Below are 19,005 nucleotides of genomic sequence, written 5' to 3' on the forward strand. Positions count from 1 at the left end.
AGTGAACAATTTACCTAAAGTGGCATTAAGGTTCAGTGAGAGATTAAAAAATTAAGATGGGGGAGTGGTTGAGAAAGACATCTATCCAAAGTGTGCACCTGCAGGACAACAGCAGGACGAACAGCACAACATATAAATGCAAAACGTAAATACAGTGGAATGGTAAGGAAATGAATAGATATTTCCCAAAAGAAGATATGCAAAGTATTACCAGGTACGCAGGGGAAATGCTCGTTATCACTAACCACCTAAGAATTGCAAGCTAAAATCTGTATCGTCGCACACTTGTCAGAATGGCTATTACCAAAGCAACGGAAAACAAACACTACTGAGAATGTGGGGGAGAAACTTATGCATATGGCCCCTGTGGAAAAAACATACTCAAAATTGTTATGGTTCCTCAAAAAGTTATAAATGTGATCTTGCAGTTTGTTTACTACGTATACAAAAGAAGTGGAGTTAGCATTCTGAAGAGTTGCCCACACACACCAGTCAAGACAGGAGATTATTCAAGCATCTATCAAGAGATGAGGAGTACAGAAGAAATGTAGTATACATTCATAATGGAGTATTATTCAGTCTTTAAAAAGAAAGAAATCCTGCCATTTAAAACAATATGGATAAGTCTGTGGGACTTGCTATTCAGTGAAATGAGCCAAGTGGAGGAAGATAATGTCATGTGGTCTCATGTATACACTAAAAGGGCTGATGTTCTAGAACAGTGGATAGGTTAGTGGTTAGTCAGGCTGGCTGGGTGGGGTTGGGGAAATGCTCGACAAAGGACATGAAATTTGATCAGAGTACATCTAAAAGATTTATTTCACAACACGGTGATGGTTATAGTTTGTATCTCTGTTGTGAAGGCTTGGCACAGCTGGTAGGTCGTTTCTAGTGCACATGGAAAGAGGTTAGCTTATTAGCGGTGTGCTTCTGAAGGGGACTTCAGCAAGTGTGGTCAAACCCAGTGTCTTAGGGCTACTGTTGTTGTGATGAACACCAGGACCAGAAGCAACATGGAGAGGAAAGAGGGTATTTGGTTCACGTGCCTTAAGTTGCAGTCCTCTGAGGGACGCCAAGACAGGAACTCAAGTTGGATGGGAACCTGGAGGCAGGAGCTAATGTGGAGGCCATGGAGGCTTGTCCAGCCTGTTCTCGTACAGCGCCAAGGACAACCAACTAGGGGTAGCTCCACCCGCCATGGACTGGACCTTCCTACATCAATCACTGATTTAGAAAATGTACCACAGGCTAGCCTAGAGCCTAATCCTACGGAAGCATTTTCTCAGTTGAGGTTCCCTCCTTTCAGGCGACTTTAGCTTCTGTTGAGTTCACATAAAACTCGTCAGCACCGTCAATATTCCCCTTCTAAGTTATCTCACTTTTCCTCGCAGCATGGAAACTAAGCCCGTGATGACAGCGAATACCCATGTGTCGACTCTGAAGATTACTGAAAGTAAGATTTTTCTGTATGTATATGTGTCTGTATGTGCGTGTGGGCACAGTGTCTGTGGAAGACAGAAGAGGCCATCAGATCCCCTAGCAGTTGTGAGCCTCCTGATGCGGGAGCTGAGAACTGAACAGGTTCTCTGCAGGAGCAGTGCCCACTCGTGCTGCTGAGCCGGCTCTCTAGCCCAAGAGGGCGGATTTCCAGTGCTCTCCCCACAGAAGAGTGGGACGTATATGAGCTAATCCACATAACTGACATGTAGTTATTTCACCATCGTATAATCTACACATATGCTAAACATAATAAACATAACTATCAATTGATAAAAGTGCATTTAAATATGTTACTTCATTGAATTTTGGGGAGGTTTCACCTTTTTTACTTTGTATTTTCTACAGTACTGGGGATCAACTCAGGGCCTCACATACGCTAGGTAAGTGCGCTACCACTGAACTGGGCCCCAAGCCTCGTAATTAAACTCTTGCTGTGAAGATTTAATGAAATCAAATGTAGATATTTATTACAAATATACTACTTATTGTCTTTATTCTCTATATAGCAAACATAGGCATAAATATGCCTCTATATATACTCTATATACAGAAATAGAAACATCGCATATACACTATGTATGTCTGCATTCCATATACTATACAATGCTGTATGCACATGTGTGTGCATTAACACATCTGCTGTGTGGACACACAGACATGCACACAGAGCTATTCCGGTGCCCGATAACTAGGAAATTATAGCAACAAAGCTGCAGTTTATTCAAGAGACCCAGGCTCCTGTTCTGTTACTTTAGATTGTTACAAATCTAAGCGAAGACTGACCTGCTATCTTTTGTGCCATCGCTAGCAATGGTTACTGGACGGAAATAATTTTAATAGGCATGTCACTTCACAGAAACTCATGAGTTTAATTTTCTAATATTAGTTTCTTTCCTTTTGCTTCCTTTCTTATCTCTGTATCTCCCCAGTGAGACTTTCCAGCTGGGAGGCTGTCAGTACATCCGGGGATTCTGAGCCTTCTCTGCCCCTTTAAACCCTGTCTTATGCCCCAATATGCCCCAGAAGCTCTTGCCAATGTCCATTTGCAGCGTGTTCTTACTTATAAATTACTTTAGCCTTCAGTATGCCCCTTTCCTCCTAATCATCATTTAGCATAACCAACAGTGAAGAAAATAAACCATGTCAACACCTTCTGTAAAACTAAAGGTCAGGCATTGATTAAAATTTAAGCACAAGCTTTTTTTTTATTTCTTTCTTGCAATCATAAGTAGCACTGGCTGTCTCCTCAATGGCATTTGTAGCTGGCTGTGGGAGGAGACTTTGGACCATGCTGTGAGTCTACGCCTGGCTGTCTTGTGTATGGTGGAGCACAGCCATACGCGTTTACTCATGCGCCAGCAATGGATCCTGTGTGGCACCACATCTGTGCTGAGTGTGGCCAGGACCAGATCCAGCTACCCTTGAGAGGACGAGTTTGTCAGTTTCTGAACAGAGGATAAACACGTGGTACCATTCATGCTACTGCCATAAAGAAAAGAAAAAGAAAAAAATCATGACACAGTATTCTCAGCTCTAACAACAAATGTGTCCATCATGGGATGTGCTTGAACATCTCCTGTCAAATGTTTAGAGGTCTCATAAACCTGTAGGTGTGCATATCTGAATGCCACTCACTTGCCTAATACCCGTGGAGATCAGAGGAGGGCATCAGGTTGCCTAGAACTGGAATTACAAATGGTTGTGGACTGGCATGCTGGGAATTGAATCTGGGTCCCCTGGAAGAGCCAGCGCTCTTAAGCACCAGCCCATCTCCAGTCCAATGTTTGCATTTCATTGTTTCCCAGGAAATTCTCTCGAGACCTGGAATCTGCAAAATTTTCTCAAAACTAAGTTTTACTTCTATCTTCTGTGTTGCAGAATTCCCAGCTATGTGCTCTTTAAGGACATATGACTTCTGGTGTCTCTGGGAGGACATGATTCAGAGCATGATCTGTCACCCATTGGCTGTCCAATATCAGCCACGCACCCAGAGTAAACCGCTGTCTTTGGCACCCATTGGCTGTTCAGTATCAGCCACGCACCCAGAGTAAACTGCTGTCTTTGGCGTGTGTCTAGAACTCTCCAAGGCTTATGTTTTTCATCTATAAAATGGTGGTGATAGGTGTTACGCAGTTCACAGGTAAATAGAAAACATGCACATTGTGCAGTCATGGGCTGTGGTGAGAGTGTGCACTCTGCATGCATAAATGACTGGTGTCCATTTCTCTTTATTTACTTAAGACAGGATCTTGCTATATAGCTTGGGCTGGCCTCAAAGGCCGGGGTTACAGGTCTGTGCCGCCATCTCTGGAGTGTTTCTTATGATAACCAAAGTAAATGGATAAAACTAATTATAATAAAATGGAATAAATTGTGACTACAATTACATTGTGGACAGTGTTTGACTGTGAAAGAAAAAAATGCCCATATATGTGGGAGATGCACCCAGAAATGTTTGGGGAATAGTGTGCATATAACCCACTGTCAAAAAGGAGACACACACACACACACACACACACACACACACAGAAGGAAAACGGGGTAAATATGTTGACATAGTGACCTTCAGGGTTGAGTGAGAGTTTGTAGAAATTATTGTATTATTCTTAGAGTTTTTCTTTGAGTCTGGATTTACATCTAAATAAAAATTTAAGGGGCTGAGGACATAGTTCCACAGGTAGGACTACTTGCTGTGTGAGCATGAGGACCTGCCTATGGATCTCCAACACCCATGAAGCCAGGCATAGCTGCACTTGCTACCCAGCACTCAGGTGGGGCTGGAGAGGGGAGGGTTGCTGGGCTCAGTGGCTGGCAGGACTAGCCAGAAACAGAGAGCTCCAGTTTCAGGAGAGACACTGTCTCAAAGGAATAAGGTAGAGAGTGACAGGGCACAACACCAGCATCCTCCTTTGCTTCTTCTTGTGAACACATGTTCCTACACACATGTATATAACATACACACACATGCACACACACGCATACACGTACTCACACACATGCACATGCACACAAGCACACACTCACACACACACGCACACACATACACATGCACACACACACATGCACACACACACAGGAGAAGACGGAAAAGTGGCATTAAGACAGAGTATAGAGAATACTGTCACAGATTCAGCCTATCCAAACAAACGCTTCGTCTACCTTCTCACCTCTCTAGAAAAAATACATGGATTTTTTTTTTCAGAGGGCTGGGGAGGGGATGCATGAGCGGGTGAGGGAAAAGGACCAGAGGCACCTGCCACTGATAAGTCCAGGACTCCAATTGTGTCACCAATTCTAACTGCATTTCCTTTTCATAAAAACCGTCCAAGGTGCAATCATATGGAGAAGCTTTGAACGAGAACCCCCCGGGGCCTTCACTTCTCTGGAGACAAGCAGAGAAACCATGGGTAATTTTCATAACAGCCACTGAATTCAAGGCTGGCTCCACGATTTTCTTGCAGAACATTAGATGTCTCTGCTAAGTGACTCAGATGGCATCACCAAGATTTTCTTTTTTCCAAAATGAGACAAAGGGATACAAATTGAAGGGGAAAGACGACCTTTATTTGTTTGGGGAAGCATGGTTTCTTTGATCTATAAAATAGTCTCCCTGGAAAAGAATACCTGTTACCTCTCTCACTTTTCCTCTCTAAAAGCTTGAGAGAGAGGAGGGGGACTAAAGCAGGGTCTGGAACGCGCGTGTTCATCCCCGCGCCTCTCGGAACAGAGCAGCGCTGTAAAGTAGCATGGTTCTAAGAGCTGTGATTTAAAACACTGACTCTGTCTGGGGAAACTGGGCTTTAGAATGTGCATCAATAAAGCGCCTTCAATTACAAGTGTTATTCTATTGGGCTGTCGGAGTTGGGGGGCTGTCTCGGGACAAGGTGTAGGTCTCAACACAGCTAAGTCAAAACAGGGTGCAGTTTGGTCAAAATGTAGTACTTGCTCTTTCTCACTCTTAGTGATGTGATCAAGAAATTAAGGTAATTTCTCTCAAGGTAATAAATCCATTTCTAGACCCCCTCAAAGTCACAAATATCCCAAATTTAATATTAACTTTTAAAATTGTATTTATCTATTCAATGTGTGTGGATGTTCTCTCCCTCCCTCCCTCTCTCCCCAACCCTCCATGTGTGTATTACTTGTGTGACTGAGGAGACCAGAACACCACAGTTGCTGGGACTAGCATTACTGTTCACAGTCCTATTGGTGCTGGGAACTAAACGGGGGTCCTCTGGAAGAGCAGCCACTGGTCTAACCACTGAGCTAAGCATCCTTGGCTTAGAAGCATCCCAGGCTTAGATTTCCATCTAACACTTTATTCACTTTCTGCACGTCTTACATCCCTTACTGGAGATCCAGATTCCTGGAGACCCCGGGTTAGCAGAGACTGCAGAACAGGGAGCACTTCCTGGAGACTCCAGGTTAGCAGAGACTGCAGAACAGAGAGCACTTCCTGGAGACCCCGGGTTTGCAGAGACTGCAGAGCAGGGACCACTTCCTGGAGACCCCAGGTTTGCAGAGACTGCAGAACAGGGAGCACTTCCTGGAGACCCCAGGTTTGCAGAGACTGCAGAGCAGGGAGCACTTCCTGGAGACTCCAGGTTAGCAGAGACTGCAGAACAGGGAGCACTTCCTGGAGACTCCAGGTTAGCAGAGACTGCAGAGCAGGGAGCACTTCCTGGAGACCCCAGGTTTGCAGAGACGGCAGAGCAGGGAGCGCTCCCTGTAGGACATTTGGCATGACTCACATTGCAGCCCTGTGACACGGGCGGAGCACACTGAGGCTTAGACTGAAACCTGAGTGCACACATAGAAAAGAAAGGAGAAAAGCTCTCAACTTAGGTCTACATCAGCACCTAGCCTTGGCTCTTAACAGAGAATTCTGAAAATACAATGGTTGGGCTGTATGGGGTCTTATACTGAGGAAGAATGCAGAGTTGGGACCCAGAGGACAGAGTCAGGGCTAAGATGGCAGCAGAGTCGGGGATGAAGGGGGTGGCACCATAAAAGGCCCTTACAGACTGATGACATCAACCTCAACACAAAAAAGGTTAGGATCTGGGAAGGAGAGAGTGCGCAAGGGTAACCCTAGAAGAGGGACCCAGGAGAGAAGAGGGTGAAACTTTGGAAGTAGAAGTCTTTCTAAATGGCCTTTGGAGGAGCCACGGGAAGGATGTGTTCTGCGCAGTCAGTCACACGGGATACCTGACCCCAGTTGCTGGCCCAGGAGCAGATGTGAGACCCCTTAATCTACGGCTCTCCTGCAGCCCCCGCCATCAGCCAGGGCTCTGCAAGCTCCAGGCTACAGACCCTACAATACCATTAACAAGATGATGGATTACCTGAGGCCCTGTGTGCCCCAGCTGAAACCTTACAGCAGTAATCTGCACAGATGTTAGTGCCAGCAGGAAGTTTTGTCAAAGTCCAAACCCACAGGGCTACAGATCAGAATGTAGGCACCTTGGTGATGCTCTAGTCTTCAGGAGCCTTTGGGGACAGTGAAACGAGGTGAGGGGTTCACCCACAGTGGTGAAGACATAGAGAGCACTTGAACCCTGGTCCCTTGACTCTGACTCACTGCTTCCTTTCAGGTTAAATGAGAGCTGGTCCGTCCCCCACATGCCCCACACTCCTGTTACCCTGGTTCCCACAGGACCTGTGTTGAGCTCTTTACAGACTGTCTCATTTATCTCCTCTGAACCGTCCATCACCAGTCTTAGTTAGGTTTCCATTGCTGTGACAAAGCACTATGATCAAAAGCAACGGGGAGGACGGGTTTACTTCATCTTACAGCTTGAAGTGCATCACCAGGGAGGCAGAGAACCACCGGGAAGCAGGACTGCTCCTCCAGCCTACATTTTATGCCCCTCAGGACCCCCTGCCCAGGGGAGGCACCACATCAATCACTAATCAAAACAATGCCCCACAGATTTGCTGACAATCCAATCTTAAGGAGGCTCGCTCCTCTCTGGAGACTCGAGTTGTGTCAAGTTCATATAGGAGTAGCCAGCACACTCAGTGACCTCCATTGGAAGCACCCAGACCTTGGGTGCTGGGTATGCTCTTATATGTGTAAATGTGTGCTGATAGTGTTCCAGAATATGTTCAAGTCCTGGCCGCAAGTCATCAGAAGCCATGAGACTCTGGGGAGACTCCACATTTGGAACCTCAGCTTCAGAACATGGACTCACAGAAAGGCAATGGGATCAGAACCTCAACTTCTCAAGAAAAAGAAAAGATGGATGGATAGACGGACGATCACCTTTCAGCACAGAAACCCAAGGGCAAGGGCATTTTCAGTTTGTTTGGTAGCCCTGGCACTTGGCGGATCTCAGGAAGTGTCTGCCTAGCACAAGGGGCTGAATGAGCACACAGCCTGTTTACATAAACAAGAGCACATGCCTGCCACGCTCATCACCGGAGCAGCCAGTGCTGAATGAGGATAAATCAGGCCACGTGCATGAAAAGCCCCCAGTAGGCAGCATGGAGTGACACAGGTGCCAGCTGTCACTTGGGCTAATGTGTGGACCTAGGCAGACCTTCTCAGGTCCAAAGAGCAGCAATCTGAGCTGGAGATGATATCATCGTCCTAGGAAATGCACCAGCTGGTGAGCAAGGGATGCAGGGACAGCACAGCCATCTCAGCAGGGGCGACAATCTATTTTTGGAGATAAAAAAGGAAAACTTGAAGCAGATGGGGGATGAAGTCATGCCTTTGAATCATCCGATTCCTCTGGTATCTGGATTTACCCCACTTCTATCTACAGTCTTCTGCTCATTCGGCACCACTACCATGAGCCTAGGCCTCTAGGGATGCTGTGTCTCAAAAGCAGACAACATCCCATTCTCTAGATCTCCTCCATCCCTTGCTGTAGATGGGAAAGAGTCACATGGCCAGGATGGGACAGCTCCTGGAAAGGTTGGCCAGTGAGTGACCTGGGCCTCTCACTACATGGCATTACTTAGGTAAGTCTCCTGTGGCCCAAGTCTGTTGTGTGTTTCTGGAAGACAGGCCAAGTCATGCTGATCAGAGGGGCCAATGTCCCTCCCAAGAGATAAAACCTTCACTTCAATTAGGCAGATGTAATAGAGCATCCGCTTTGTGCAGGCCATCAGTAAGACCAATCAGACTTTGCAGGAGAAAGAGGGAAGAAAATGCAGTACTAACACCAACTACTACAACAAAAGCAGCCCAGTGGTATTGGGATCCGCCCCAGAAGTGGGCAGCAGAGAAGGCTTGGTGAAGAAAGAAAATGCTAGGTAGGAGCTTAAGGAAGTATCAGAATCAAGGCAGGTGTAGAGGCATATACCTGTCATCCAACACCTGGTTATTGGAAGTAGGAGGATCCAGAGTTTAAAGTCATCTTCAGTTACGTAACAAACTCGGGGCTAGCCCTCTTCATGAGACCCTCTCTCAAAACAAAAGCAAAAAGGTAGAAAGACAGACAGACAGAATAGATAACATCAGGAAATAAGACAGCGTTGGGAGCTGGAAGAGAAACAAAAGATGAAACCATGAGCTCTCGGCTAAAACATGGCACAAATCGAGATTAAAAAGCTGATGCCCCAAAACCAAGTATGGTGCTGGAGAAATAGCTTGGTCACATGACAGGTAACAGCAGCACCAGGGAGAAAGAGACAGATAGGTCACTGGAGCTTGCTGGCCAGCTTGACACGCTTGGTCAGAGAGAGACTCCACGCCACATGACAGGTAACAGCAGCACCAGGGAGGAAGAGACAGATAGGTCACTGGAGCTTGCTGGCCAGCTTGACATGCTTGGTCAGAGAGAGACTCCACCCCACAGACCTGAGGATTGAACCTGATGTTGTCCTCTGGCTTGCACATGCATGTTCACACCTGCACACACACACACCTGCACACACACACATGCACACACACACACACACGAACAACAAGTCACAGAGTATGGAAGGAGGAGGAATTGAGACAGTGTGAAGTGAGGCTGCAGAGGGCTCTCTAGGCAAGTCAAGGAGCTTAAACTGTATCTTTCGAACAAATTCTTGGTACCCCCAATCCAGGCAGACCAGCACACTATCTCCACGAAGGAAATGTTCCAGTTATACTCGTTGCCTGTGGAAAAGCATCCTGACAAAAAGCCACATGCAGGAGGGAGGGTGTTTCGGACTCACAGTTCCAGGTTTACTTCACCACTGCAGGGACATCCCAGGGGCAGGAGCTGACAGCTGCTGGTCACAGCTCATCCAAAGCCAAGCGCAGAGGGAAACAAATTAATTCGGGGCACTTGCTCACTGGTGCTTAGCTAGCTTTCTCCTCTCTTGTAGAGTTCTGGATCTCCAAGCCCAGGGAATGGTGTTGCCCACAGTGGGCTGGGTGTCCCACATCAATGAAGACAATAAAGACAGTTCCTAACTAGCATGCCCACAGGTCCATCCAATGTAGACAGGACAGCCTGCTGTAAACAATCTTTCACTGAGACTCTTGTCAAGCTAGCAATTAAAGTTAACTCTCACAGCCGGGCGGTGGTGGCACACGCCTTTAATCCCAGCACTTGGGAGGCAGAGACAGGCGGATCTCTGTGAGTTCGAGACCAGCCTGGTCTACAAGAGCTAGTTCCAGGACAGGCTCCAAAACCACAGAGAAACCCTGTCTCGTAAAACCAAAATAATAAAAAAATAAAAAATAAATAAAAAAAAGTTAACTCTCACATACAACCACGCAAATAACTAAGTCACCAGAGGGCTACTGTGTAGAGAAAAAGGTTTGACTCGCGGATTGTAGTTTTTTTTTCTTTCTTCCTGCTTTTGCTCTTCTTTCACTTTTCCCGTTTTAAACCCAGCAGAGAACATTGCCCAACAATGCACCTGACTCCACCCTGAGGTGCTGAATCCCCAGAGCTAACTCAGGGCAGCAGCTGCCGAAGAAACAGAGTGCTCACGCTCAATGGATCCCAACGAGAAGCTGTAAGACATTACTGAGCAGGTTTTTGGCTTTATTCACTAAAAATTAAAAAAAAAATCTTTGCTGAGAAATACAAACTCTTTCACCATAATAAATGCTGTTTTGATAACAAAACTGTACTTTTCTCAAATACCCAGATGGAAGACCATATGCAAAAAAAAAAAAGCTTCAAGGAATTTTTTGATTGGCCATCTGCTAAAATTGGAAGGCAAGCCTAGATTTTGCTCTCCACTGAGAAGCCTACTTGCTTCCACCTGGCGCCACCTGCTGCTTGCATTTGGGTAAAGACTTTGCTCACAGGCAGCAGAGACACTGGGTCCACCCTGCACAGATGAAATGCACTCACTACTAATCCACGAAAGAAATCACAAAACTCCAGATTTCCTTAACATTTTACAAAGACTCACACCTCATCTACCCACACACACATACATGCACACACACGCACACCAATACACACATATGCGCACACACGCACACATATGCACACACACGCACACATGCACACACACACCAATACACACACATATGCACACACACGCACACACACGCACACACATGCACACACATGCATACCAATACACACAGAGACAGAGGAGCACTCACTGCAGAGGCACGGTGCCCCACGCCTGATAAAGTTGTGCACTTGGCTTTGCCTGAGAGAGTTTCAGCACAGAGATGACCCACCGACCTGAAGAAAATGCTGGCATCCCGCTCTGAGGCGCTCTGTTCCTTCACAGTGTTCTTTGTGAAACAACAAATACGGGGAGCACTATCCCAAGCTAGGGTCTCTCGCGTGATGACACGTGACGTAGCACTGGCCTGAAAAGATGTTGAGCGAACAGGGTGGGGACGTTACAGGAAGTGGGTAGAAAAACAGACTCTATACTAACTTCATAATATCTTATGAGTCTAAAATCATTTCAAAATACTTTAGAAACTGAGTGAAAAATACAGTTTCAGATAAGTCCTGAGGGAATTTGCCACTATTAAAAAAAAAGAAGAAGAAAAAGAAAAAAGAAAAAGAAAAAGTTTGCTGATGGGATCTTGCAGGTCAAATAAAAATAAAAGTAGAGGGAGCCTAGACCTAAAGGAAGAACTCACAGTGCTGGGGATAGTAAGTATATGTGGTGTCAGAACTAAATGTATTTGTTTTCCGTTTCTTTAACATAAGCAACTTTCAAAAGTTTCTATAAAGCAAAGGACACGGTCAACAAGACAAAACGACAGCCTTCAGAATGGAAAAAGATCTTCACTAACCCCACATCAGTCAGAGGTCTGATCTCCAAAAGATACAAAGAATTCAAGAAATTGATCATCAAAAGAACAAATAATTCAACTTAAAAAAAAATGGAGTACAGACCTAAACAGAGAACTCTCAACAGAGGAATCTAAAATGGCTGAAAGACACTTAAGGAAATGGTCAACATCTTAGTCATCAGAGAAATGCAAATCAAAACAATTCTGAGATTCCATCCTATACTTATAAGAATGGCCAACATCAAAAACAATGATGACAACTTATGCTGGAGAGGTTGTGTGGAAAAGGAAACACTTCTGCATTGCTGGTGGGAATGCAAGCTGGTACAGCCCCTTCGGATGTCAGTGTGGCGATTTCTCAGAAAATTAGGAAACAACCTTCCTCAAGACCCAGTAATACCACTTTTGGGTATATATCCAAAGGATGCTCAATCATGCCACAAGGACATGTGCTCAACTGTGTTCATAGCAGCATTGTTTGTCATAGCCAGAACCTGGAAACAACCTAAATGCCCCTCGACCAAAGAATGGATAAAGAAAATGTGGTACATTTACACAATGGAGTACTGCACAGCAGAAAAAAGTAACAACATCTTGAAATTTGCAGGCAAATGGATGGAGCTAGGAAACATCATTTTGATGAGGTAACCCAAACCCAGAAAGACAATTATCACATGTACTCATTCATAGGTGGTTTTTAAATATAAAGCAAAGAAAACCAGCCCACAAATCACAATCCCAGAGAACTTAGCCAACAATGAGGACCCTAAGGGAGACATATGTGGACCTAATCTACATGGGAAAGAGAAAAAGACAAGATCTCCTGAGTAAATTGGGAACATGGGGACCATGGGAGAGGGTTGAAGGGGAGGGGAGCAGAGAAAAATGTAGAGCTCAATAAAAATCAATAAATTTTAAAAAAGCAACTTTCTTTTTTTAAAAAAAAATATTTATTTATTTATTATGTATACAATATTCTTTCTACATGTATGCTTGCAGGCCAGAAGAGGGCACCAGACCTCATTACAGATGGTTGTGAGCCACCATGTGGTTGCCGGGAATTGAACTCAGGACCTTTGGAAGAGCAGGCAATGCTCTTAACCACTGAGCCATCTCTCCAGCCCTAAAAAAAACAACTTTCCATTGGCCTGGAGGCACATACCTATGATTTCAGTGGGGGTGGGGAGGGTGGGTGGGAATGTGAGGGAGGGTGGGGGTGAGTTTGAGGCCAGTCTAGACTTTGTGAGATAAACAAGAGAAAGCAGATAACTTTCTAAAGCATAAAAAATAATGATATGCTACAGAATTAGAGTAAAGCATGTTGTAAAAGCATGTAGATTGAGGATTGAAACAGGTCTGTACTGTTTTAAGCTATATGGATTTTCTTAGGAATATGGTAACAAACTATAGGATTAGGATAAAAACTAGAAACATTTTTAAATGGATATGTTTAATAAACCTAAAGAAGTGACAAACTTTTAACTCAATTAATCTAAACAAGACAAATAGAAGATAATTAGCAAAAGTCCAGACCCAAATTCCAAGGCAATATTGCACACTAAGTGTAAATGGATTACATACAATAATTAAAAGGCACAGACTATCAAGCAGGCTAAAAGACAATAACCTATATACAGGCTTTCAACAAAAAGTACTCTTTTAAACGTGGATAGTTTGGAAGTAAAAGAATAGAAAAGTGTATCATGAAAATACTAAGCCAATAAAAGTTGGAGGGTGCTTGTCAATATCACAGAAAGCACACCTCAGGACAAAGAACTCATTTTATAAAGGAGTATGATCATTAAAAGAACATTTCAAAACACATGCAAAGAAGAAATACAATTACAACTGTAGCTGGAAATTTCCGTATCTGGCAGTAAACTAGTAACTGAAGATAGAGCACTATGGAGAACTAACTAGACCTGACATTTACAGAATGCTACATCAGCCAGGCAGAACACAAATAACTTCAAGTACATATGAAATGTTCACCAAGACAACATACGGGCCACAAGGAAACAATCAATACATTTTCGAGAACTGAGGGAGCAGCAGCAGAAGGCACCTACTGCATGCCTAGCAGCTTGAGTTCACTCCTAGGACCCACACAGCAGGAAGAGAGAACCTATTCCCAAAGAGCATTGTCCTCTGCCCGCCACACACACAGTGGAATGTGAGTGCCCAACACTGACACAAACAAAAATAAATGTAATTTTAAGCATGTTTTATAAAAATTAAAGAGCTTGATATAATAAAGAATATAATTTCCAACATTAACAAAATAAAATTGAAATCATTAACAGAAAGTATTTAGAAAATATCAAAATAATTGTAAAACTAAGCAATACATTTCTAAATAGAATTATAAATTCTGAGCAACAGAATTCTCAAAGAAAAGCCGAGAAGGCTGTGAGCAAAAATAAAATGGAAACTAGGAAACTCTCTGAGAGTTACTGGGAGCAGAGCAAAGGGAGACTTACTATATTTCCGTTTCAGCTGGGAGGAAATAGCACGATAGAGATTATGTCTCCGAGCAAGGCGGAGAGAAAGAGCCAGCTCTGCTCGCCAGGTGCTCGCCACTGTCACTGGCCTGGTAGAAATGAAGACCCTCAGAACAGACAGATCACTCCATCTGACCAACTGTTCAAACAATGGACCACCAAACAATGGAATTTCCCCAGGAAGCTCATTCTGGGAAAGGAAAGAGCCAGCCAGCAGGAACTTGTTGCAGCGCAGCCCCAGCTGCCCACTCGGGCTCAGTGATGGGAGAGACCGCACTCTGAGCAGCCACTGAATGTGCGCATCCTAGGCTGGCTACTTAAACTCTGCTCCCACTTCAGGACCTCTGAGGGGTTTGCTGAATTTCTCTCCCCTCCCCAATGGGGCCACACTGAATAAATGTCAGGGCTTTTTTTTCCTGCTTTCAATGTTTGATTTGTCTCTTTCAATTGCTTATTGAGGAGAGGAGAGGTGGCCAGACCTGACTGGGGCAGGTTGTTTAATAACACCATGGTACACACATGTCTACTACACTTACGCTTACAACACGCTCTCTCCCCCGCCCCCCATAATAGTAATAATTTTCAATATTTGGATCTATTACCAGGCATGGTGGACTACACCTTAGTCCCGGCACTCAGGAGGCAGAGACAGGTGGATCTCTGTGAGCTCAAGGCCATCCTGATCTACAAGCGAATTCAGGAAAGCCTGGGATACATAGCGATACCCTGTCTCAGAAGTGGGAGGACAGAAAGAACAATAAGAACAAGTCCTTAAATATCAGAAAGTACATGAAAAGGGAAGAACAAAATCTGAGCATAGTGGCCCACGCGTATAATTCTAGCAAGACCCATCTCAGAAAAAACAAAAGTACCAGAAAGAGCTAGAGTTAAGCCATCAGAACATCACAATGTCATGTCTGTAACAGCCAGATGTCACTGCTGCTGGGACACGGGGACCTGCTGCTTGAGAACTAACTGTCGGTGAGGAAGCCAGTAACTCCCAAGGTCACATGATCCCAAGAGTCCCAAGAGCATAGGCGTCTACAAACCTACAACTCAACAGTCTGGGCAGCTTTTACCTCATCCCCGACCTGGAAATAAACCCAGTGCCCCAAATGCAGGATGGATAAACACACAGCGGTATAGTCATCTAACGGAACACTGTCAGCAATACACATACAAGGCCCCCCAACACACGTGTTCTCTGTCCAGCGGGAGGGTTGAGGACGCGAGACCTGAGCACAGGGACACACACGAGGGCTTCTGCGATGGATGGTGGGCACGCTCATCTCACTAGATCCTCAATGTGCTGGATGGAGTGCTAGCTCCACCCGCTTAACCACTAGACAGAGTCGAAGAGACCAGAAGGGGGAGTGAGCAGAGCCATGGGCGAAAGCGGAAGTGCTGGCAGCTGCTTTAAAAGTTACCTTTATTGAAGCAAAATTTACACATAGTCAATACACCTGACTCAGTAAGTACACACCTGCCATCCATCCATCCATCCATCCATCCATCCATCCCCAATGCTGGAGACCAAACCCAGGGTCTCACACGTGCTTTAAAAATGAGCAAGCTGAGGTTTTCGTTTTTCTTTACTTTCTTTCTTCTTTCTTTTTCTCCCGCTTCCCCTCACTTTCTTTTTCCCAAGACAGGGTTTCTCTGTGCAGTCCTGGCTGTCCTAGAACTCACTTTATAGACCAGGCTGGCCTCGAACTCACAGAGATCCACTTGCCTCTGTCTCCCAAGTGCTGGAATTAAAGGTGTGTGCCACCACTACTGCCAAGCAAGCTATTTGTGTGTTTGGTAAATCTTAATTATTTCAAATTCTAGATTTTTATATTAGACCCCAAAACAATATTGGGGCATTCAAAGTGTCTCTAGGACTCGGTGTTGGCTCTAGAGCTAAATTGTATTTCTTGATCAGACTCCATAATTTCTCAAAGTCTAAGTCTTCTTGTCCATAAATGGGCATAATTCATAAAACTGATGGCATAAAATTACTTTATTGTTAGAGGAATCCTGCCAAACTGCGAGCACAATGCCCAGACAGTAAAACCGCTAACGTAGCTGACCTGTCCCAAGAGACCAAGGTCTGTGGCTGTTACCCTGTAGCCTGTGAGTATGGCATGCTCTGCAGAACTTGTCAAAGGTTTGGTTATGAGTCCCACTTCCCCACCACAGCTGTTTCAAACCGGTAGCCAAGACTCTGGAGCATCTTCTGGCACAAGCTTAAAAGTGGACACATAAAAGGCTTCCCACGTCATGTTGTTAGGCCTGCATGCTGGTCTTTGAGCAGCCAACTATGCTGGTGGCTGAGAAGCCCACCCCCAAAATCCCCCTTCCACGGCCCATTCCACTTGTGGGCCCACACCTGCTCAGGCTTCCTGGTTTGCAGGTTCCCCGACTCCATGATCCAGCCCTAGTACCTGTCACTTCAATTTACCTCCCTGACGCCCTGCCTGTCCACTCCACAAGCTGCCTCCACGGCTGGGAACACTCACAGAGGGCAAGCAAGTTGCTCAACTTTCTGGTGCCCCTTGGCCCAGCTCCCAGGATACAGCTGCAGTCACAAGCACAATTATTTGAGGCCACAGGCTAGCATGCCATCTACCTCAGTGACAAAGAGCTGGAACTCTTCAGGCAGAATCCACGAGCGAGGGTAGAAGTTGTACTCGTCCGGAAACAGGTTCTGCATGATTCTCAGCGCTCTGCTCAGGGTGATTTTACGCACCATCTCCGTCATGCCTGAAGAGAAGAGAAGCCGTGAGGCTCGACCAGGGTAGGCCACCAGAGACGTTTAAAGCCTCCTGCCCACCACGGTCATGTTCTCAGGCGCAGAGACTTGCGGATTAGAAGGATCTACTAACGTAAGGAGAATTGGTCCATTTATCTCCCCTCACTGTAAAATGGGAGTGCGAGGTTTTGCCTCCATTTGAGCCTCGAGCCTGAGATTATCCTTTGTCATCTTTGCGGGTAATAAAGTTCTACCTCGCACTTGCTGAGGCCCTCTCTATCACATCCCAGGACACATTACTTCACAATTCCTCTATCCTGTGGACTTTGGTGACATCATTAGAAACTTAATCAGACTGCTTTGTTTCAATCTTCCCTGACAACTAAAGGCATACATAGAAACACACATGCCTCTCCTCTCCCCCCTCCCACACGGCCCAGCGAGGTCTGATCAAGTTCACTGGACTCTCCCCGATGTCCCTGCCTCTGGCTGCTCTCTCCTTTTACCCACATTCAGCCTTCTCCTCCACCATCCCTAGGAGCAGCCATGTCCTTTCCATTTTGTTTCCGTTTTCATTCAACACGGCCCACAGGCTCCATGCTCCAAAGACTCCAGGCCCCCAAAGCTCCAGCACACCCCCTCCCCAAAGGCCCACAGGCTCCATGCTCCGAAGACTCCAGGCCCCCAAAGCTCCAGCACACCCCCTCCCCAAAGGCCCACAGGCTCCACACCCCTCAGACTCCAGGCTCCAGAGGCTCCAAGCTTTGCCTCTGTCCTGAAAACAACCTCTCTTCACTTGAGAGCCTCCCTGTCTCTAGAATCCATCGAGACTTGCAGTGACTGATCCACGACTGTTTCCCTCTGCTGAGTGTTTTATGTGTTTTTCTGATCTCTGCGTTGGTAACTTATCTTTTGCTCTTTGTGACCTGAGCCACACACAGCTGAGTGGGGTTTCCAATGTGGCTTCCCCACTGCCCCACTGGCCCCCATGGAGCTATGGCATGCTGTGGCCTGTACCAGGTCAGCTCCTCCAGAATCTCCCCCAGCCCACAGGCTCCGTTGAGCGTGCTCTCTTCAGCACAGTACTCTGACTAAGACTCGCTCATCCCTGAACCAGCGCTTGCCGCCTGATCACCTGCCGCTCCCACCGACAGGGAAGCCCCCGACTGCCATGTACCACCTCGCCTTTCAGACCTAGAAACCCGGTAGAAAACTGCTGCCTGTCAGCTAGGAAATGGCACCTTTGGACTTTCTTAAAGCAAAGACAGAGCCAGGTGTGGTGGCACACCTCTGGATTCCCAGCACTCAGGAGGCAGAGGCAGGAAGATCACAGCAAGTTTGAGGCCAGCCAGACTGAGGCCATCCAGGGCTACACGGAGAGCCCTGATTTTGTTTCAAAAACAAAAACAAAACAAAAAACCAAAGCAAAGACCTATCTAAATGTTTAAACAAAAATATTAATACATTATCTATGATATAAATGCATTTTGAACAAAGAAAATTACCCATAGAAAAGCAAACAACATCAAATGCAGTGACACAGACAGATAAAATCCACTAGGAGTGTCCAGAAGATGCAGGTTTATGCTGGATTTCTAGCATATTCTCTCCAGGAGCGTCCACCAGAACTAGAGATTCACCTGTGTGGGAAGTATGCTTTTAGAATAATGGGATATGTGTGAGTCAGGAGAAAAGCCCAGACATGCCAGGAGCCAGAAGTCCATCAGCTCTGGCTGGAGTTGCCCACGGCCTTGGCTGGCTGTTGTCGAGGTGGAGGATGTGGAGAAACTCCCTGCTGGCAGGTTCCCAAGGCTGCTGTGTCCGCCCAGACAACTGCTGCGTGTTCCCGTCGTGGGCAGGGTGGATATATGATGGAGCACGCTCCTCTCTTTGGAACAAACATTCTTGTATAAAGCTGGTCCTTCAGGAGTACTTTTGCCTCCTTATTTGCTGATGTTGGCCCTTAGCTACTTTCTTACTTGCAGCCGTCAGGGGAGACGGAGTGGAAAGGAAAGGCAGTGGCAGGCTCACAGGTGACTGTGGGTCGTGTGACAGAACTCTGCCTG

The 19,005-nt window shown here is 45.9% G+C and overlaps 1 protein-coding gene across 3 annotated transcripts in view; it reads right to left on the reverse strand.

Moving 5' to 3' along the window:
* Ttll11 (tubulin tyrosine ligase like 11) overlaps positions 1-19,005 on the reverse strand; it is a 224,135-nt gene that overhangs the window by 165,848 nt on the left and 39,282 nt on the right. For 2 of the 3 annotated variants that reach the window (XM_041674423.1, XM_041674422.1), the window contains exon 3: positions 16,817-16,950. The exons of the other annotated variant lie outside the window; for it this stretch is intronic. In XM_041674423.1, coding sequence (XP_041530357.1) covers positions 16,817-16,950 — 134 coding nt within the window. The remainder of the gene's footprint in view (positions 1-16,816; positions 16,951-19,005) is intronic. 3 annotated transcript variants of the gene reach the window in all.

The sequence above is a fragment of the Microtus oregoni genome, unplaced genomic scaffold, assembly GCF_018167655.1.
Source record: "Microtus oregoni isolate MIOR12 unplaced genomic scaffold, Mior012 000025F_ref0000491, whole genome shotgun sequence".
NCBI classification, from domain to species: domain Eukaryota; kingdom Metazoa; phylum Chordata; class Mammalia; order Rodentia; family Cricetidae; genus Microtus; species Microtus oregoni.